Source organism: Phyllostomus discolor, chromosome 8 (genome assembly GCF_004126475.2).
Source record: "Phyllostomus discolor isolate MPI-MPIP mPhyDis1 chromosome 8, mPhyDis1.pri.v3, whole genome shotgun sequence".
NCBI lineage: Eukaryota > Metazoa > Chordata > Mammalia > Chiroptera > Phyllostomidae > Phyllostomus > Phyllostomus discolor.
This window is the reverse complement of record NC_040910.2, coordinates 89,821,859-89,842,886: the sequence shown is the minus strand read 5'-3', so window position 1 is coordinate 89,842,886 and position 21,028 is coordinate 89,821,859. Positions and strand designations below refer to the sequence as shown.

The 21,028-nt window shown below is 54.1% G+C and overlaps 1 protein-coding gene across 2 annotated transcripts in view; it reads right to left on the bottom strand.

Annotated features, from left to right (window-relative positions):
- Positions 1-353: 353 nt before the first annotated feature.
- The window catches only part of ERN1 (endoplasmic reticulum to nucleus signaling 1), a 77,772-nt gene continuing 57,097 nt past the window's right edge, over positions 354-21,028 (bottom strand). Inside the window, exons 11-22 of one of the 2 annotated variants that reach the window (XM_036033495.1) lie at positions 18,478-18,596; positions 15,850-16,080; positions 14,219-14,486; positions 13,405-13,495; positions 12,928-13,117; positions 11,952-12,051; positions 11,553-11,752; positions 8,302-8,449; positions 7,181-7,308; positions 6,088-6,211; positions 5,613-5,680; positions 354-4,929 (exon numbers count right to left, since the gene is read on the bottom strand). In XM_036033495.1, coding sequence (XP_035889388.1) covers positions 4,711-4,929; positions 5,613-5,680; positions 6,088-6,211; positions 7,181-7,308; positions 8,302-8,449; positions 11,553-11,752; positions 11,952-12,051; positions 12,928-13,117; positions 13,405-13,495; positions 14,219-14,486; positions 15,850-16,080; positions 18,478-18,596 — 1,886 coding nt within the window. In that variant the 3' untranslated portion in view covers positions 354-4,710. The remainder of the gene's footprint in view (positions 4,930-5,612; positions 5,681-6,087; positions 6,212-7,180; positions 7,309-8,301; positions 8,450-11,552; positions 11,753-11,951; positions 12,052-12,927; positions 13,118-13,404; positions 13,496-14,218; positions 14,487-15,849; positions 16,081-18,477; positions 18,597-21,028) is intronic. The other variant, XM_036033496.1, reaches the window with a different exon arrangement.

Here is a 21,028-nt window from a genome sequence, read left to right as displayed (position 1 = left end):
GAGCTTCTCTCCTCCTGGACTTCTGGGCCCAGCACCCTGTTCACTGTGCACGTGCCCCAGACTCTGCTGGAGCCTCGTTCTCCCTATGAGGTTAACCTGTCCCAACTGGGCCACCTTCCTGGAACTCAGCCCAAATCAAGACGCTGGGGGATTTCCTGTCACGTTTCCAAGGACCTTTCCCCACAGACAGCGGCCATGGAGGATGGACGTTCCAGCCAGTTCCCTGCCACGGACCCCAGCTGGCAACTGTATGAGCCCTTCCCGCCACGCCCCACCCCCCACCCAAGGAGACAGCCGGGAACGACGCCCTGGTCTGAGAGTGGGGGTCGAGTCTGGAAGGAGATGAAACAGGCTTCCAAATCTAAAACTACCTTTATTTGTGGTTGGCTCGACAAAGACGCCATCATCAATCAGCAGAATTATAAAACTGTACAGGAGGTACAAAAATAGGCCATTTAACTTATATAATTACCCTCACATCATCAAGCTTTAAAAATACACATAAAAATTGTACAATCTGGCAGTTTATAAAATATAAAGCTAAAAAGGAGGATTCTGGGCTCCACAAAGAGGGTTGTGTCACGCAACGAACACATTTAACAATGAACCAGACACGCAACAGACACAATGGCACAGAAATCTTTTTGTAAAAAAATCACTTAAAAATTAACATTTTTACCACGACCAAATTATTCACCCTTTACGAACAAAACTACCGTAAGGAGTCCGCCCTGCGGAAGGGCACAGTATAACTTTTCCTTTTCCAGTTTAACAATGGTCAGGGGTGTTGTCCAGAACAAATCTTCTGTGCTTCAAAGCAAGTGCAATTGTAACTGGATATACTTCAGAGTAAAAATTAAATAAATATAAATAGGTTAAATAAATAGGGCATTGCAAAAAGAACACTACGTAAGGTTTGCATCTGAAAATGCTGCAGAGTTGACTGGTAATGCTAGGTAAGGGGGGACACCCCCGTCACAGCTTTTGGGACACTTGGGAAGGAACACTGCACCCACCAGACACACGAAGAGCACGGGGTTGGGGCGGGGGGGGGCTCTGGCCGGAACTGTCAGTTAAGGCCACTCCAGTGGGAGCTCCCTGCAGATGGTTCTTTGTGGGTTTCCAATGAATACAGAAAAGATTTCAATGCTGCTACAAAAGTCAGAACCAGAGTCACTCACGGGAAGTCACTGTTTCATCAAGAAAGTGCAGAGGAGTAGACACTTTGGTTTAAGAGATAATGTCTGACCCTGGGAGGCAGAAATTTGGCTCATCTGTACGGGATCCCCAGTGCCTTCCTTCCAGGGAGGGCCCACGCCAGGTCCCACTCCTCCACACGACCACTCCAGGGCCGTGACGGAGTGGCCCGGCAAGAGAAACGCTGGGAGGTAGGAAGAAAAGGGATTTCAGAAACTAAATGAGCAGAGAGAAAGCGAATATAAAGGGGCTCTTTAGAGGGGTGCCGGGCTTTCTCTTCCAGCTCTTCCTGGCACCAGCGGCGGGACCAGCCCACCTTCCGCGAGGACCTCGGTCAAGGCCGAGGCCCGTGGACAGAGCCGGCGGAGGGGAACAGGCGTGGGAAACCCAAAGCAGGCCAGAGTCCGACTTCTGAGAAGGGAGTGGCCAAGCGGAGAAGGCCGGCCACCCCAAAGCCCCCCACACCTGCGAGAGGGCAGATCAGGAGCCAACGCATCTTGACTGCAGTGGGAAAATTGCAGAGATAAATGAGCCACACCCACACACAACCTTACCGAAAGGATCGGCGTTAATGCTGGTAAGAACCTTTCTGGGTGGGAAGAAAACGCTTTGCTGGACCCACTACACCTGTGGATCTTCCGACGTAACGCACGCAACGGGTCAGGGTGACGTCCCACCAGGAGGAGCCCGGGACGATGACTGCAGAGATCAGGGGCGGGGAGGGCAGGCCTGCACCCGGGGTTTCTGCCTTGGACGCTAGACGGGTCAGTGGTTGGTCACGTACCACCAGTCGATCCCCAAAAGCACTGATGCTCTGACACCTAGTGATGTGTGGAGGTCTTTGTGGAAGTTGAAAAGACTCAAGAAGCAACACGAGAAATTCTGGCAGGTGTGCCAAAGACTGACTCAATACAAGGTCCAACACAAGATCTGAATGAATTATAGTGCCCTCGGGGTTCCTAACAGATGCGACCAAACTTGGTCACGAAAATAAAGAATGCATACTTCTGAAAAGTTCAACAGCCTTCCGGGAAACATATTAAAGGTCAAATAACTCAGCTGCACAACAGGAAACCTGATTCTGGAGACTTGGGCATCCTCCCAGAGGATGCCCAAGGTGTTTCCAAGACAAGAGTCCCCGAGAGACCTCTTCGGACCTCCTGAAGGACTGCTGAGTGACTGGGTCTTCAAGGTGACGGAGAAAAGATGGACAGAGGTGACCTGACCCGCCCTGGTGGGTCCTGGGACTCGGGCAGCTTTACGACTGAAGAGGTGCACGCCCCAGATGCCCGCCGATCCCCAGCCCGGGATTTCCGGACAGCACTGGCACTTGCTCATTGTTGCCTCTCCCTGCAGGCTCTTCCGGCAGCAGGGGTTTGCCTGTCTTGTCCGCCTCTGGGTCCCTAGGCCTCAGTATCCGCCTGGCCCACATGGGAAGTGCTTAGATACAACACGTTGAATACGTGAGTTTGAGAAAGTTGGGTGGTTAGAAACGGACACAGTGAGCAGAAAATGCATTTAACTTTAAAAGTTAAACTTTAAAAGTTTCTCTGCTGGCAAGTCGGACCAAAACAGAGGGATGACAAGTACTGGGCAGCTCGCAACGACCTGGCTGCTCTACGAAGGAGGCAGCGACGCAGCAGCAGAAGCCCTTCCAGCACACAAAGCTGACCGTCCCACCAAGTCCCTCACGGCCACCTTCCTGCCCCGTCACTCGGGCTGTCCCCACTCAGGCCCGGTGGCCAAGTGGCCTGCAGCGTGGAGCTGACACAGGCTGACCACAGAGGGGAGACAAAACCCATCTGGCTTTCCCTGAAAAAGGGACGGTGTGGCACAGGGCCCCCCGAGGCCCCCCCGGGTTCCCGGGTCTCAATGAGGTAACCGAGGAGGCTGAAGGACATGGGATGCTATTAAGTTAAGAGAAACAGTGACTTCGGACGTTATGAGAGGAAGGGAACTGAATTCCACAAAGGCAGAATGAGAGCCTTCGAGGGGTGGCCTCCACACACGTGCACCCCCAGAAGACACCTCACAACGAGAAACAGTGACTCCCCTGGCGGCCAGCCAAACCTGGCAGCAACACCGAGCTCCCCAGGCCCGGACCGCAGCGGACCGCGCGCCCGGCTGGAGAACGCACACGGAACACGTCCCCTGACGTGGTGCCCTGACTGCACACAACCTCGACGGCTCTCGGCAGAGGAAAGATAAGAATTCCTGACTAAGCTAAAATTAAAAATTATATTAAATTTAGGAGAAAAAAATAACATGGTACTGACATAATTTAGGGACTATTACTTTGAAGCTGTTTAATGCATGTGTCTAGAGTTGCTATGATGCTTTAGTCTTCATCAGCATTAGAGAATGCCCTGACTACGAACACTCTTTCTGGTGGGGGGATGGGGGCTTCGGGTACCTCACAGAATAGATGTATTGCATTTCTTCTTCATGAGTAAGCCTCAAGTTCAGTTCTGCTTGCTTGTGCTAATGGAGCATTCTACAGTATGATCAAAATATAAAGTTATTAAAATCTGCCAAGAAAAACAAAAACATAAAATCCCGCCCACGGAGTGCGTGGAGACCCTGGCCGTGGCTCCTACCCCCTCGGCCTATCCTGCCGGCTCCAGGGACAGAGAAGCATCGTCACCTGCCCTCTGGCCCCGGGCTCTCCCAGGCTGGCCAGACGACCTGTGAGGCCCGGGCGCCGCTCTGGTCCCGAAGGCCTATCCCTGCCCGGGTTCCTTGATGGCCTGGGAATTATCATTTCTTGCCCCCAAACGCCCTTGAACTCCCTAAATGGTCCAGGCACAAAGCCACCAAAAAGCCGCCGTCAGGCCACTGGCACACCGGGCTGCAGCTGCCTCGGAACAGAGCATCTTCCTCACTCCCGAGACCTGCGGACACGGCCTCGCCTCCCAGCATGCGGTGCTGGCCGTCCCAACACCGCCCCCGAGGAAACACCGGGTAGAGTGTGACCGGGGCTATCTGGGCACCCTTGTGTCCGCGGCCATCAGTGATCTCCAGTCCCTAGGGATGACGCCCCTGCGCATCCTCCTCCTCCGTGATGCCGCTCATCCCTCGAGCCCCGTTTCGAGCAGAGGCTACACTGGTGGGGGGCCCCAGAGTGCTGGTCGAGGACAGAGATGCTCCTGGTCACAGCACGCAGGCAGAGCTTGGGGTTTCTTCCTCTCTCTTCCTTAAAGGCCCACAGGCTGACATCACAGAGGAAGTTTAGAAAGAAACGAAGTCTGAAGCGAGTTTGTCCAGGAGGCGGTGGAGGGCGCTCCTGCTGCCGCCTCTGGGACGGGCCCTGATGGGAAAGCTTTCGCAGCTGCCCTCTCCCCAGCTTCCTGCAGGTTGGGGGGCCGCCTCTCCCCCTTCCTGGGGTCAGCACCCTCCTCTGCTGGCTGCAGAGCAGGCAGCTCAAGGCACTGGGCTTGGGAGGCATTGGTCTCCCTGCTAAGTGGGGTCAGGCCCTCAGTCACCGCGGGGCCCCCAGAGCAGGGGCCGCCCGGCTCAGAGGGCGTCTGGAGTCCTGGGGGGCTGAGGCTCCGGGGGCGGGGGCGGGTGGAAGTAGTAGGGCTGGAAGAGCCTCTCCTGGCTGCACAGCTCCATGGCACGGTAGGTGTGGGAGAGCAGGTGGGGGAAGCGCGAGGTGAAGTAGCGCACGAAGTCGTCGGGCAGGGAGCCCAGAGTCTCCCGCACCTCTGCAGGGAGCTCCCGGTAGTGGTGCTTCTGCAAACGGGCGACACAGACACAGGCTGTCAGTCAGGCACCCGCGAAACGCTGGCGAGAGACCCTTTACTCAAGGAAGACAGAACGTTAGTTGGTTCTCTGTAAAGAAGAGGGAAAAAGTCTAAGCGGCCCACAATCCATCTCGCTCGCCTTGCCGGCCTCTCCTCACTTGGGAGGCGGGGAGCCGGGCAAGGCCCCATGAGCAGGGGCCGGTCAGGCCTCCAGTGGCATCGGCACCTAGTGAGGCTCCTGGAAGCCCTGAGTGGAGTAAAGCTACCTGGAGCTGAACTGTCTGTCCCAATGGGTTTGGGGGCCTCATCTGGTCCAAGGCCTTATCTGAAGGCTGCTCAGGGACAGCTCAGGCCAAGAGCACCCCAGATCCCTCCAGAGAACCAGTGGTGACCAGGCCCCGTGTGGGAAGGGGCCCGGAGGGTCCTGTTAAAGCGGGTTAGATGGCAGCAGAGAGCCTGCTCCCCAGGGAGCTGCTCACCTCCATGCCCCTGAGGAGAAAACCCGAGTGAGGGAAGAAGGTCTCCAGTCTGTCAGGTCTGGCTGCCGCAGCCCCGCCCTGCCCTGCCCCTGTGAGGTCCAAGTCCTGGACGGATGGGAGGACGCGGATGGAAGGACGCATGGAGCACGGGGAAGAGGAGGAGGACCTCCGTGTTGCAGGTCACAGCCCTCACCTTATTTCTCATGGCTCGGAGGAGGTCTCTGACGGAGCCGCCTTTATAGCTTCTGAATTTACGCAGATCTAGAAAAAAAACCCAACAAAACAAGAAAGGTAATGCAACACGTTTTTGTAAGAAAGTGACCCCTGGGGCTCCTGGGGGCTGGGAGGTCGCACTGCAGCAACCGGACTCCACGCTCCTGGGGACGGGAGCGCCCCAGCTCCGGGCCGCAGCCCAGCCAAGAGTGACCGCAGTGAGCACTCAGGCACCACCCCCGCCCCACCACTGTCCCAGGCAGAAATAAAGCACACACGGTGTCACGCTCTGCCTTGTACCCAGACCATAGACCACACCTGGGGAAAGCCTTACCTGGAGCCCAAACGGCCTGGGGCCGCCATTTACACACGTGCTTCTTGGAAACGGCTGCAGCTTTTGAGACATTTGTGCCAGGGTTTACCGCCCCCCCTCCCCAGGGGCTTCCGGTAGTCACCTGTCTGCAGGGGGACGGTGATGTTCTCCCGCCAGTCCATCTTCACCACAGCTTTCCCGCCTCTCTCCAGCTGCTTCACGATTGGGCCGTCCAGGGACTCCTTTTCTATCCGGTCACTCACGTCCTGGGGGGAACAAGGGCCGTGGATGACGGTCGGTGCAGAGAGAGGCTGAGCGCCGGTGGGCCGGCTCCAGGCAGAGCGGCCACTGCTCCGTGCGTCTCAAGCCCGGGCTGAAGCCGCCTCAGAGCTGGGCAGCGCGATTCCTGCCTTTCCCCCCACATGCTGTTCACCCTTCCCCTGGGAGCGGCCGAGTCTGTGGCTCACTGGGGAGAGGCCCACACAGACCGTGCCCACGGCAGGGACAGAACACGGACGCAGGCCTGGCCAGAGACCTGGAGCACCTCACCTGCTTTTCACGCCAGGAAGACCTTTCCCCAGAGCCAGCTGGCAAAACCTTAAAAGAGGCCTTAAAAGAGCCAGACCGCCAGAGGAGTTCACATTCACTGAGCCTATCACTTACCCTCTCAAGAGGCTATCTTAAGATCTGGGCGAGAACTGAGTACAAGACGATAGAAAAAAAATCCGAGGTAAGGAAATGTTTGAATTTATGAAACCTGAATGAAATGATGACATCTGAGATTTGCTTCAGAGTAGTCTGGGGCGGGGAGGGGTGGAAAGAGGGCAGAGGGAGAGTTAGTGACCGTTGAAACTGGCTGGCGGCTAACTGGGAGCTCATCGTCACATTCCCCCTACTCTTTAGTGCATTTGAAAGTTCTGATAATAAAAAGGTTAAAAATTGTGGCATGCCCATATGATATAATCTAATGGGCATTAAAATTTTAGAACTTTGACATGGAAAAATACTTACAGGATATACGGTTAAAAAAAAAAAAAGCAAGATACAAAACTGTATCTACAGTTTGACCCTAATGACACTTGTATTTTATGAGGAAAACGTATTAAAACATCAGGCCTGGTTACCTCTCAGCTATGGGATCATGGGCTGTTTGTGTTATTCTTTGTCCTTGCTATCTTTCCAGAACCTGGAGAACGTTAAGCGGAGAGTGCAGACAGAGAAACAAGCATCTCCACCTGGAAGAACTGGAGCTGCTTCTCCAGGCTCCAGAAGAACGGGTGTTTCAGCACGTGCTTGGCCGACGGGCGCTTCTGAGGATCCATCGCGATCATCTTCTCTATTAACTCCCGGGCAATGACATCCTCTGCAGGGGAGGACAACAAACGTGCCGTGTGTCATCTCCGGCACGACGCCAGATGACCTGCCCCGACCGTAACCGTCTGCACGGCCTTGGAGTCGAGATGCCACTGACAGGAACCCATCCCAGTAACATAATTAGGAGCTTGCTCACAACCTCTGGCTAAAAGGAGAGTCCTCACCTCACGGTGTGTGAAAAGGCCTGGAAATAGCCACTATCAGAGGCGCGGGTGGCAGCCGCATCCTGAACTGTGGGCCATTACAATGACGCCGTGGCCGAGCGGACCGGCACAGAGATGTTCAAGGTGAAGTTAAAGAACGAGTATATTGCAAAACAGTAGGTACCATTTAACCCCATTTAAAATAAGAAGATGCATACATGTCCAGAATAATGTATGCAAAGGTACAACAACAGTCATTCATCACTGTGTAACGGGATCACAGGCCTTAAGCTAATCTGTTTTTCTATAGGGAATAAGGAAAGTTAATCCATACACAGAATGGTAAGCTAGTTTTAATTATATAAAGTTAAAAAAATTTTTTTAACTGGAGTGCTACAGGCCAATTATAACACAGAGAACACTCTGCAGCGAGGAGGAAGGACTTGTGGCACCCGTGCTCGGACAGCGAGGCCCGAGCTGGCCGGTCCCAGCCCAGCCTGCCCCCGTGGACCACTGGTGCAGACGAGACACATCCCGTTCACGAAGCATGGACTATGCGTCTTCCCGAGTGTGGCGCAGGAAGGACCTCAGATCGTTTAGCCTTCCCAAGTCACAGCTGGAAAACAGAGGTTCCCAAAGGGGGTCTTACCCGTCACACAGGTAATTAACTGGGTGACCTGAAGGAAACTCAGAGCTTCCTGGCTTTAGAAGGAGGCCCTCCCAGCCACGGGCGGGAGGCTGGAGAGAAGAATCTCTGGGAACACGGAGCAGGCAGCGCCCCAGCCTCGGGGGCCACGGGGGCAGCTGAGGAGTGGCTCCCGCCCCTCCCGCCCGCTCACCGTGCTTCTCGGGCTGTAAGCAGTCGAGGCTGTAGGCGCCCAGGAGGATGTTGGCCTGCCGCTGCAGGGACTTGCCAAAAGGGTGGCTGCCCTCAGAGATCACGTAGTAAAAGACGCAGCCCGCAGAGAAGATGTCCACTGTGTAGGTCTGCAAAGAAGCGTGGGGTGTGAGAGGCCTTCCGGGCAGCCCCCCTCCCACTCGGCAGCGGAGAGGAGTGTGGCCACTACTTCCTCCACGCTGAAGGTGCCGGGGGAGAAGAGGCTAGCGTCTGGGAGTTGCTGGGAGCAGTGGCGGGCACCCTGCAGGTGCCGCGTGGGTGCCGGTGTTCACCTTGGAGAACGTGGGCTCTGGAGCCCATGGCGGGGGACGCTGGCTCTGCCGCCACCTGCCCGCTGGGAGTCCCTTGGCCACTCTGTGCCTCAGGGTCCTCCAATGCAACACGAGAGAAAGAAAGAACAATGTGATGCTCCTCGTGGGGTGGGTGTGAAGACTAAGCACATGAACATGTGAAAGTTTATGAAAACCAGCATGTGGCTCTCTCCTAGCTGTTCGCTATTCCTCACCCAGCCAGCAGCTAACTCCTGGGAGACAGGGGTTTTGGTGCATTTGCTTCCCTGGTGTACCCCCAGCGCCTAGAGTAGTGCCTATTTACAAGAGATATTAAAAACTTTGTTAGTAAATGAATAAAACACTTGCTGGGTCAGAAATAGCCCCAGAAAGAAATTATGTGACCAGTCCCAGCGAGGACACTCTGATGTTGTCTCAGAGCTCCCACTCATCCCACAGCACCGCTGTCTACACAGGAGCTTCTCTTCAGGGAAACGCACACGCGTGACTTCTAGCTCACACTACTCGGAAGTAACACTGGGCGGCTCCTGAGCAGCCTCTGCCACTTAGATTCTCCAGCTGACTCGTGAGGGTCCCATGGGAGAAAGCCAGGAGCTCGTCACCTTCCACACTGGAGAAAACACTCCTGTAACAACACTAGACTGTCACCTGCCCTCTAAACAGCCTCATGAGGGGAGCAGCAAATGTCACCATCCCCGGATAAAGACAGAACAGAAAAGTTCAATGCCAAGCCCAGGGTTACTGTGGGACAGTGACAACCAGGACACGACTCAGGTGTGCTACTCGCAAGCCCAGCCATCTTTGTTCTGTCTCATCAGAACTTTCCTCACGTGGGTCACAGATCCACCACAGCTGCAGTTCTCACCGGCCACTTGTCCCACTAACGGTATCATTGAAGCTCCCCATTTCCCACAGCCCTGGCTTCCTGAGGTCCCCGCACACTCGACACACACGCTGGGGACTCCCGCCCTAGGTGCTCGGGCCCCTCTGCACCCACCAGCTCATCTCTACGCTTAGTCATGTTCTTCACCGAACTTACTGTTGCCACTTGTTCTTACAATTTAAAGATTCCATAAGCTGTTAAAATACAACTGCCGCCCAGTTTGAGGTGAGTTGAATCTCTGCCAGGATGCAATAAAAGAGAGCGTCTTCAAAACCCCGTGAGTTAGAGGTGGGAGACTCGACTCCACGGGACTGGGATGTAAATAGTTAAAAACCAGGATTCCGCTCCTCGGAAACGTCTGAAATGTCTCAGGCATTTCTGCACCTTCCAGAGTCTCGGCCTAGAAGGAGCGGGAGTGGCACTCGAGTGTGCTTTACACAGAGGGGAAATGGACAGCTCCATTCAGCTGGACCCAGTTTTGAAGAAAAAGACCTTGACCTACATCAAAGATTTCTATTACTTAACGAATCACATTACTTGCTTTAAGTTAAAATGTTTGAAGTGTGATGCATTTTCTTACTACTCGTCATTGTGGCTAACTTCTCATGAACTGGCCAGCTGCTGGTCCCCAGCAAACGGGGTGAGAGGGCTCTGCGGAATCGGGTCTGTCTGAGGCTGGCTGACCCCGTCCAGGTCTGGGTCAAGGACGTGTGGGGTGGGCTCTCAGCAAACGGGCGAGGAAGCCAGCCTGAAGGGCTCCCACTGGCCCAGTCTGGGACAAGTGGAGTATCAAAAGGAGAAACAAAAGAAAAGTAAAAAACGACTATGATGGATTGTAACACTATTTTAAAAATCCATGAATCAACAGTGATTTTAAAAAAAATAGAGAGAAAGGGGATAAAAAACGAAGTTCTTTGCACAAAAAGGTCAGCTAATAAAGGCAGAAGAATTTCCCGAGTCGAGTGGCTCGGGGAAGGCCTGCCGCTGGGCGCTGCGCCCCCGGGCGGACGACTGCTGGGAAACAGGACACGCAAGCTCTGCCCAAACGTCACCCTCACCCGACGCAGCACTCACGGCAAAGAGGAAAACGTGCTCCGCCTGGAGAGAAAAGTGGTCGTCCCCTGCGCCAGGTCAGCCGAGCTGGCGTCACCGCCCAGCGTGCCACAAGAGTGGTACAACCGGCCACCTCGTGCCTCCTGATGCCGGGTCCTGTGACTGTTACCGCCAGAAATATTCTGCTTTGATGGACTCAACCCCTTAGAGCTATTCTTACTCCACAGGAAATACGAGGAACGGGCAGGACAGCTAACCACCACGAGGAAACGAGGGAGCAAATCCCGAATCAGCCACTCCACAGACAAGGGCTCGCCTCCGCACAGGGCCACCGCCACGGACCAGGAGGCCGGGGGGTGGACATGGACCAGAGGTCACCCGATGCAGCGCAAGGCCCTTGCCAGACCTGCCCCACAAACACCGGCTCCACAAGAGACGCCCGGGGAAATGTGAACATGGCCCGAATGTTAGATATCAAATGTTAATTGTCTTGGGGGCCACGTGCTGAGGTACTTGAGGGTGAAGGACCGGATGCCTCCCTCTTATATGCGAGTGGTGCAGCAGCAGACAAACAGCAGGTGAGGAATATCACCAAGTGGTGAATCCGGGCAGAGGTGCAGAGCTACTCACTGACACAGTCTTTCAATTTCCTGTATGTCTAAAAGTTCTCGAGATAAAACGTTGGGAAAACAAAAACCGAATAAAAAGGAACAGAAACAGGAAGTTGGTCCACCTTGTGCAAACAGCGGGGGAAGTAACTGGAAAAGGAGGACGACCAACAGACACTCGCCCACCTTTGCCCCTTTCGTTCCCCTGCTCAGGAGACAATACGGAGAGGCCGCGCCACGCCCTCTGCTCAACCAGTGTCACCCCGGCTCTGTGCCCTCCCGCCCCAGCTCTGGAAGTTCGCAGCCCTGACTCCTGAAGAGAGGCTGCGGGTGTCAAAGGACTGGGCTCACTACTCACGGGGTTCTCCTTGCAGTCCTCACTCAGCATCTCCGGAGCGATCCAGCCTTCCGTGCCGGGCACCCCTGAACGGCGGCTGAAGCTGTGCCTGCCCACGGCCAGCTTCTTGCAGAGGCCAAAGTCGGAGATCATGGCCTTGATCTTGCCGTGTGCATTGGGCATGGAGAGGAGGATGTTGTGGGGCTTCAGGTCTCTGTGGACTAACGCAGAACTCCGGGTTAGTCCAATGGTAACCACGAGCGGCACCCGGCCTCCTTCTGCGGTGGCAGCGTGCCATCCTCAGCCCGCCAACACGCCTGCCGCCGCTGAAGGTTTCCAGCCATGTGAGAGTCCGCCTTGGATTCTGGGCAAGTCGGTCGCCCCACCCAGGCTGACATCTAGCAGAGGGACGCCTCTCACCAATGTTGAGGGAGTGCAGGTGGGCCAGCCCCGAGGTGGTCTGCTGCAGCAAGGTGATGGGCTCCAGGCCGAGGTGGGTGAAGTCCTTCTGCTCCACGTACTGCAAGAAACACAGCGGCACGGTCAAGGCGCACGGGCCTTGACCTCGGGACTCAGGACCAGTGGCCTTGGCACTCGGCCCTGCAGGGCACTGTGTGTGTGTGCGTGTGTGTGTGTGTGTCTCTCGCTGTTTTAAAAAATGATTCAATTTTATTTGGAAGAATCATGCCTCTAGCTCTTTGGTATTAAGTCAGCTTATATTCTTTGATCATATTTTAAGAAAGAAATGGGAAACTTTACTGATGACATTCTCTGTCCAAATCCTTATTTTTCAGCAGACTTTCTCCTGAAGCCACAGGCTAATTTAAACAAACAAACCAAGCTCCACCTTACTAGTCTACAATGAGAAAGATGAGAGGGCAAAAAAGTCAAGGGCAGTGCCTCCTGCAGGTAGGCCTAGGAGTGAATGATACTGAAATAGTCTCATGGTGAGCTGGAAACTGAGGAAAAGAAGTTCCCTGGATGACCCTAATGATTCAAATCAAGAAGCATCCTCCAAGCCCACAGCAGCCCTGGGAGGAAGGACTGGCCAGGTACTCTGGAGGCCGAGAGAGAGAGAGAGAGAGAGAGAGAGAGGGAGAGGGAGAGAGAGAGAGATAGATGATAACCACAGCCAAAGACTGCCCCAGGCAGGCTAAGAGGATGACCCAGTTTGATGAAAAAGTTCTACATTTTGACTGTGGTTAAACGGGTATGCAACTTTGTCAACATGTGTCAAACTGTACGTTTAAGGTGAGTACGCTATATTATGAGCCCAATAAAGTTAATGAAAAGAAATTTAAAAAATGAGTTGGCCGTTCCTGAGACCACGCCCCGGTTGCCAGGAGAAGGGAGGCTGCAGTGGGGACGCAGAGCTGCTGGGGGCCCGGGCGCCCACCTCCTGCAGCGTGGCCGCACACAGCTCGATGGCGATGTACTGGAACTGCCGGTCCCTCTCGGTGCAGAAGTACCGGATCACGTTCGGGTGCTCGTCCGACTCCCGCAGCAGCTGGACCTCCCGGTCGGCGAAACTGAAGCACTCGGGGAGGATCCTCTTGACCGCCACGTCGCGGTTGTCGAACATGCCCCTGCGTGACAAGGAGCCGGGCTGGGTCGGGAGGTGCCAGGGGGGCTATGGAAACGACGGGAGACCCGTGGACCCACAGCGCCGCTCTTCCTGTGACTCAGCAGCCACTCAGCAGCCTCAGGGCCCAGGAGGCCCCGGCCAACCAGCAGGCAGGGGCTGGAGGCGGACCTCTTCCGTCTGAGTCACAGCTGTGACCCTGCGGTGCCCCTGGAGCCCAGCGCGCCACCTCAGGCCGACAGGCACCTGCACCTGCCATGATGAAGGCACAGCGAGCTCCAGCCCACTCACCGGTACACAATGGTGCCCTCGGCTCCGTGGCCCAGGACGTCCTTGGGGTAGAACGAGATTTTTCCCACCATCACCATGCTGGCTTCCTTGTCTGGAACAAAACAGGACAAAGAAGGGGCTGTATGAAACGAACATACCCCAAACAACCTTGAGGTTCGAACGGCCACCAGCTTCCTGAGCTCACACTGAGACACGGGGTCTCAGAGGCTCTACGCCCCCGTCCCCTGGTAGGCAAAAGCTGCTGGGTCCACTCCCCATTTGTGCCCAGGGCCACCTCCTCTCCCTGTCCCTTGCCCCCAATCCTGCCTTCACGTTGCTATGGGAATGAATGTGTTACACCTTCCCAAAGATGGGGGTTCTCTACAGATCGATCTCAGAGATTTGCACCTGAAACTCAGGTAGCAATGGTAGATGTGTGAAAGGAAGAGACCAGCTGCAAAGTCTCTAGCTTGAGACTTGGGACACTGAGGTCCCTTGTCCTGACAACTGGCCTGCCCCACCTCCCAGGGGAAAGAGGCCCATGGCTGGCCTGGGGAACGCTCTCAAACTGGACGGCCGGTGCACCTCTGGTCAGCAGTGACTCCGGCCCTCGTGGGGCAAGAAGGAAGGAGGGTTCTCTGAGGGGAAGAGGCCACAGGATGGGACGGAACCCCGGTCCCCAGAGTGGGAGGGCGCCGGGGGGAACATGCTGACCTCTTGGGAACAATGGCACTTCTTTCACCCCACAGACTCTCCCGGGAAGGTTACAGTGCTGTGTCTCTCAGGTGACATTCAGATGAAAGAGCAAAGAGCACCAAACAGCAACTTGCTTTACCCTCGTCATCCTGCTCCAGAAAGGGGCCGGTGCCAGTCCTGGAGGCAGAGCTGCTGGAGTGGAGCGAGTGGTTGGAGGCCCTGGGGGACATGCTGGGGCTGCTGGTGCCCGAGCTCTCCGAGTACAGGCCGGACGAGTCCAGGGGCTCGGCGTCCTGAGCCACGTCTCCAGGTGTGTGGAAGGGCAGCTGCTGCTGGTGCAGGAGCTGGATTCTCTCCAGTTCCTTCTGGAACTGCTGGTGCTGGAGCTGCTGCTGCTGATGCATGCTCTGGGAACAGAAACACACATCCAGACAAGTCAGTGCAGCTTGTTCCGGGGATGCCAGCGGGAAGCAAGTGCACTTCATACGACCCCACAGGGCTGGCGGGACACCAGTGGGAAGGCCCAGGGGGTCTTCCTGTCAGTTAGACTTCCCAGGACAGCCCATTCTCCCCACTGGAGGGGCCTGCCAGGGGCCGAATGGCCACCAGGCAGGGGCAGCAGAGGGGGGACTTTTTTTTTTTATGAGAGTCTGGAAGTTCTTGCAAACATGAAACCAAACAGGAGCATCGGTTGAAAGCGTGGTAGATACAGGGAAGACCTGCTTCCCTGTAGTGCACAGCCATCTGCATCCAGTGGCAGAGAAAGCAGCTGGGGCTCAGCACCTGGCAGCCATTGGCCAACAGCCACACCGCCTGGATGTCACAGAGCGGGGTTGAGATGCAGGAACCTGGCCCAGGTCCTGCTTCCCCCACTTTACCACGTAGCCTTCCCACACTCCCATGCACCTCTCACTTATTCTGAAAGTTCAATCTGGCATAATCTGAAGCAGAGTGGTTGATGATAATTACTACCCAGGCTTGGAAAGGTGACTGAACGGACACATGGTGTCCAACAACCCACCGGGATTCTCTCCCTCTCCCTTCACCTCAGGCTGAAATCCTGGAAATGCCATCTACTAGCTGAGTAACCTTGGGAAAGTTATTTAACTTCCCAGAGCCTGGTTTCTTCATTTGTGGGTAGGGGATAAATAATAATGACCTCATAAAGCCACATAAGATTAAAAAAATAAAACAATGCAGGTGAACCCATTTAAACAAGTGAAAAGTGCCCCCCAAATAAAGGGTTTATAACGTCAATTCCTATAAATGAGTTCCTGAGTACTGTGATCTAAGGTGATGACGTTTCAGCTCTTGGAGCAACCCGCTGAAGAAGTATTCCTCTGGCACATTTCACCCCACACACAACCCACACAACCACGTGATTTTAGCTCAGGTATTTCCAATGAGAAAGTGGAAGGGGCTACCAGGCCCTCTTTCCCCTCTGGCTGACATCTCTAACAGTCCGTTTTTAAGGGAAGAAAGCTAAACAGATGTTCAACTATTAGAACTATTCTTTAAAAAAAGAGAATATAGTTAAGTATTCAAAAGGAATTGCAAAGCAAGGTTTACAAATTAGTCTGTACAGTCAAACTACAAGATGCAGGTACAAAACCATCCTTTCTTGAGGATTAACAAGCGTTAACTTTTAAACGTGAAAAGAAATGCACTTGCTTGCTTGCTGCTTTGGTCCAGACCTCATTGACATCAGGTGATGGGCACAGAAGTCTGGAAACACGTGGGAGGGTAAGGGGGAGGGGTGCTGAGCTTTACCAGGGGGTAGGTGATGATGAAGGCCACCCAGCCGATGAGCAGGACGGTGCTCAGGATGATGGTGGCTATGTCCTTGAGCACGGAGTCCACGGGGGCCTCGGGCTTGGCAGGGGCATGAGCAAACTTCTCCTCCACGTCCTGAGAAACGGTGGTGGGTGCATTCTCTGGATTCTGATCAACCAGGTGGATGACCTTTTTATAGGAGAGAGTGGTGACATCACTGTGACATTTCTAGCAAGACATAAATGAGCAAGTCAAGAGAAGCACTGACTATTCGCAAGGAGCGACTGGACTGTGGAGTGTGCTGGACTTCTGGAAGCCCACCCAAAGAGCGCAAGGCCGGACACTCACTGCCTCCCCCTAAGTGATTGCCTTGCGATGAATTATTGCTGTGACATTGCCTTTACTCAAAAACGGTTTTTACTGCAATACATTTGAAAGTGCCTTCAGATCCTACATTCTTTCAAAAACCCTCACTGAAGACAAAAACACCCTCCCCTTTGATGGCAGATTTAATAGTTGGAAAAACTCTGAAGTCATCTACAACAAAGTCTGGTGAAAAGACTATAGTCCATTTGGAAATGCCATTCCCCACAAACGAGGAAAACCGCACGCACACGTGTGGCTGGAAAGTCAAAAAGCAGCTTTCTTATGTTGCTTGAAATGCTCCGTTCAACTCCAAAACCAAAATCATTTATTCCAGTGGTCGACTAGTTTTCAGGTTTTGAAAAGCATCAGAACCCTTTGTTAAATGAAATTTTATTTAGAAGCCCCCAATTAAATCGGATAAAAGCAGGGCTTCTGTCCAAGCCCCCCAGAATCAGGACCTCAAGAACAGTCTAGAAAAATGCACTGATCTGACGACAGTCACCTGCTGCTCCAGGTGCGCGTGGCTGTTTGCCAGAGGACGTGAACACACGGCCCTTGGCGAGCGCAGGGCCCAGCCTCCCCTACATGCACCCCTCTCACCACCCTGGACTTCTGCCCACAGCATCCCTCACCCCCCCAGCTGTCTCCCTCCCGCCACATGTAGGGGGTGTGGCCCGGCTGGTGTGTAGCAGGCAGCCGAGGAGTGTTTGCTGAGCACATGACCACAGACAACACTCATCTGGTTATATTTTTGCTCAAGTTGTATTTGTTAAAAATACTTACGTCTTATTACCACAAAAATGCACCTCAGAGTATTTTAATGGACTTTTAGGAAACTACCTTTAAGATTGGACGATTAAATATGAAAAATCCCAACTGGGGCTATTTCTGGGTGCCAGATTAAGGGTGATGTCTGATTTTCTTTTCTATACTTTTATTTTCTAAGTGTAAGTCACAAACATGTTTGATTTTTAGTAAGATCAAAATCAGATCGAGATCTTAAGGCATCAGTGCTACCCAAGAGCCCTGTCCGAGACCCCACGGAATCTTCCCGACCGGCTGCCTCCCGAGATGAGGGACGGCGCAGAGTCGCTGCCCCGGAATCCTACATGCGGACCTGACTTTCTTCTCCCTTCTCTCTGGATAAAATCTCAATCTCTGAAGTGAATTCGGGGTGATTGTGGTCCCCATACCAGCCAGCCACTCTCATCTTCCTCTGGCCCTGCCCGTAGCCCAGGCCCCTTCCCAGTCACCGGGCCCCCATGATGGGGCTGCAGGAGCTGCCCGGCCCGAATGGCCTTGGACCCCGACCCCGCTGACCTGCTCCAACCCTGTCTGCAGACACGCTCTCCGGCCTTCTCCACCTGCTCTGCGCCCCAGAAAGCTGCCCCGTGTGTGCAGAGCAATGGTCTCCCTCTGGCGTGTAACCAGCTGCCCCCTGGTTTCTGACTAAGACGTTGCAGATGAGATGGAGGGAGGAGGAGGCCAAGTTCTGTGGGGCTGCTGAACACCCTCAGCTGAAGTTCTCGGCTCCTGGTGTGGGCACCCTTTCCACTCCCTCCCCTCCTGCTTCGGGCCAAACTAGCAAGAGAACCCCTGTGTGAGCAGTCCCTCTCTTACCCCCACCCCCCTCAAACCATCCTACCACGGGTGTCGGGGGACCCTGACTAGCACACGCTCTCTCCCAGGGCTGCAGGAGGGCAGCGCAGGTCACGGCCTCACGGCAGCTTCCGCCTGGGCCCCGTGCTGCCCGCGCTGCGTTCCGCGGGTGCCCTGGGTCCTGCCAGGCCCCGCCTCCACCAGCCCGAGCGGCCACAGAACTTCGGGTCTCCTACTTCCTCTCTTTGTCTCCGCTCGGCTGCCAGGGTTGTTCAGGTTCGGTAACACGGTTCTTGTGTAGCCGAGTGACTCTGTTTGCCGCTGGTCCCCGCCTGGTAGCCTCAGATCCGGTCAGGTCTGTCTCCGCAGCCCCACACCTGGACACGCCAGGGCTAGCCCCACCTCCAGGCCATGACCTCTGCTGTTCGCCCCCCTCCAGCGCCCTCTGCCTCCCTCCCACCATTCGGTCTACTGCCTTTCCTATGGTTTTGCTAATTGCCATCTCCTTCCCTGCACCAGTCCTTAACAATCTGGGGTTCACCAGGGACTCCCCTGCCTTCCTCTTCCCGCTTGAGTAGACTGCAAGCTCTAAGGCAAGGCCAAGGCCTTCCCCCCAACACACAACACGATGAGCCGGAAACGGTTCTCCTCCCCACTCACTTCCTCAAAGCTCTTTTTCTCTGAGTCCGCAGGAATGACGTTTCCCCGGTGTTTGGGCAGGTTGTTAGGGAATCTCTCCAGCATCTTGGTGGACGCAGACAGCGGGGTTTCGTGGTGCCCTAGGAGAGGAAACAAGACCGTTCAGGAGGACGGCGTCCCCGGGGGTGGCCGCACTCAACGCCAGGCGCAGGCGGCGGCCGCTCCCCACCGAGGATCCCCAGTGCAAACACCTCTCTGTAAGGGGAGAGGACGTGAGAGGCAGTGGCCAGAAAATTCTCATCAAGGCAGAGATTTTGTTACTTAATGGCACGTACACAGCACCCTGAACCTCCTAGTGAGGAGCGAGAAGTCTTGTCGGGGGAGGAATCGGGATGCTGGGGATTTGTCCCTGTGTGCGGAATTCCCAGCTCGGGATGTCCGCTGCTGGCGCGCTATGCAGCTTCGTTACGAGTTCGAGTCCTCCCCTCATCCCTTACCCTTGTAGTGTCACTCCGTGAAGAGTGTCAGCTTCCCATCTGGGTTTTAAGCTGCTCAGGGGGAGCTCGCTCCCCGCCATCTAAATGTGAGCTTCCATCCCGGAAGCGGTGAGTGACTCGTGTGGTGAGACAGGACTCCTTTACCAGAAGGGCGGGGGTCACAGTTCTCTCAGCGTTCATTCATGGTTCTCCACGCACTATTTCATGACTGCCTAGCATTCGCTACATATTTATTGAGCACCTGCTGTGTGCAAATGACCAAAAGAGATTCCCTTTTTTCATTTGCTTACTTTATGGTTGAATAAAATAAGAAACTGGGATTTGACATGGCTTGATAATCTGTTTAGCTCAAAAGTTAAATGACTCCACACGCCACCCAAAAGAGCCAGTCCACTTCTGTCACTGGGCTGTGGGCACCCTGACACGCATTCCTGTTTGTCCTCCCCCTGAGGTCAGATCTCACTGTGGTCTTCCTGCTGTCCTCCCAAAGCCATCGAAGGGTTAGCACAGACTGCCAAGATACAAACAAACGAGCTAGCCCAAGCTATGTACATTTCTTGATCTGGAAAAACCCTCTTTAGTTCCCTATCTTAGGTCAGTTCTCCATGACAACACAGCACTGGTCTCTAAGGGAAGCCTAATTCTGTTCTGAACCACCACCAGTTTGTTCTCATTGACCAAAGAACTCCGAGACATGCTTGGCTGGGGAGCTTCGGACCTCTGACTCAGACTCGCTGGTGGGGCCCAGGGACCTGAGCGTGAGCGTCTCCGGGTACCTCTGATGCTAACAGAAGACCTCCACTCCAACAGAAATCAAGTTGTGCCTTCCACAGGTCACCGTGGGCTGCCGTGTCCTGCCTGCCTCCACCCCCAGTGCCCCTCTGGTCGGGCACCCACCGACAGACTGCCATGGAAGTGATCAGCCCAAATTCCTCTTCCCCTGGTAGTTCTTCTCATAAACAGTTCTTCTCATGAAGGCCCATAGCTGGGCCTTTAGTAACATCAGGCTTCACATTCTGAAGCAACTATGCTACAGACGTAATCATAAGATCCTGAAATAGTTTTATGCCAACAGTCCCTGGGTTTAGTGATTTACCTATCGTCATCAATTATGTCCAGATTCAAGAGCAAAAGCACAGGTCCTGCCCTGGACCTATGGAACTGAGATCCCCAGGGACCTCTAGTGCCTAACTGACAAAGCTCCCAGGTGAAACAGAGCACCCCAGGTTAAGGCCGCTGCCCTGGGGCAACCGACAGACCATGTCCCTCAAGCTGAGTGACTAATTTTATTTTCAAGGTCAATGTGATGTGAGGATATCCTTAATTTCTTCTATAAAAACACATCAAAGAACATACACAGTTCAACATGAGAGAGCATAGCCTTTGACCTGTGGCCCCAGTCTACACAAAGACTAGGAAATAGTTTCGTGGCCTTACTGAAAATGGCTAGGCTTCGGCCCTGGCTGGTGTGGCTCCGTGGACTGAGCACCTGTCTGTGAACCAAAAGATGTCTGGTTCGATTCCTACTCAGGACACATGCCTGGGTTGTGGGCTAGGTCCCCAGCAGGGGGCGTGTGAGACGCAACCGATTGATGTCTCTCTCACACATTGACGTTTCTCTCCTTCTTATTCTCCCTCCCTTTCCCCCTCTCTAAAAGTAAACACATAAAATCTTAAAAAAGAAATGGCTAGGCTTTGGAGTTCCTCAAAACAGCCTTCAGAACTACGTGATGCTTTCCTAATTACTCTATACTTTGTTGAGTTTCTCAGTTTTCTTAGTTGGGCAATTTCTTTTCCATTTTAAAAGGATATCACTTTGCAACTAAGCCAGGACAATTTTTTTTTCCATTTCTTGTCGTCCTGTAGTTTTACACACACCTTTCCTTAGCGGCCAATAATTTATTTCACTTCTTGACCTTAGTAGGCAGTCTCCGTCCCCCTTAACTGGTACATAACACTAAGTAGCCCTGTCATTTTTTTCCTTACTACGGGCCCATTCACATGTTTTCCAAACTACTTCTGTTCAAAAAAAAAAAAAAAGTGGAATTATTTTGTCATCTTCTTTGTCCATTATT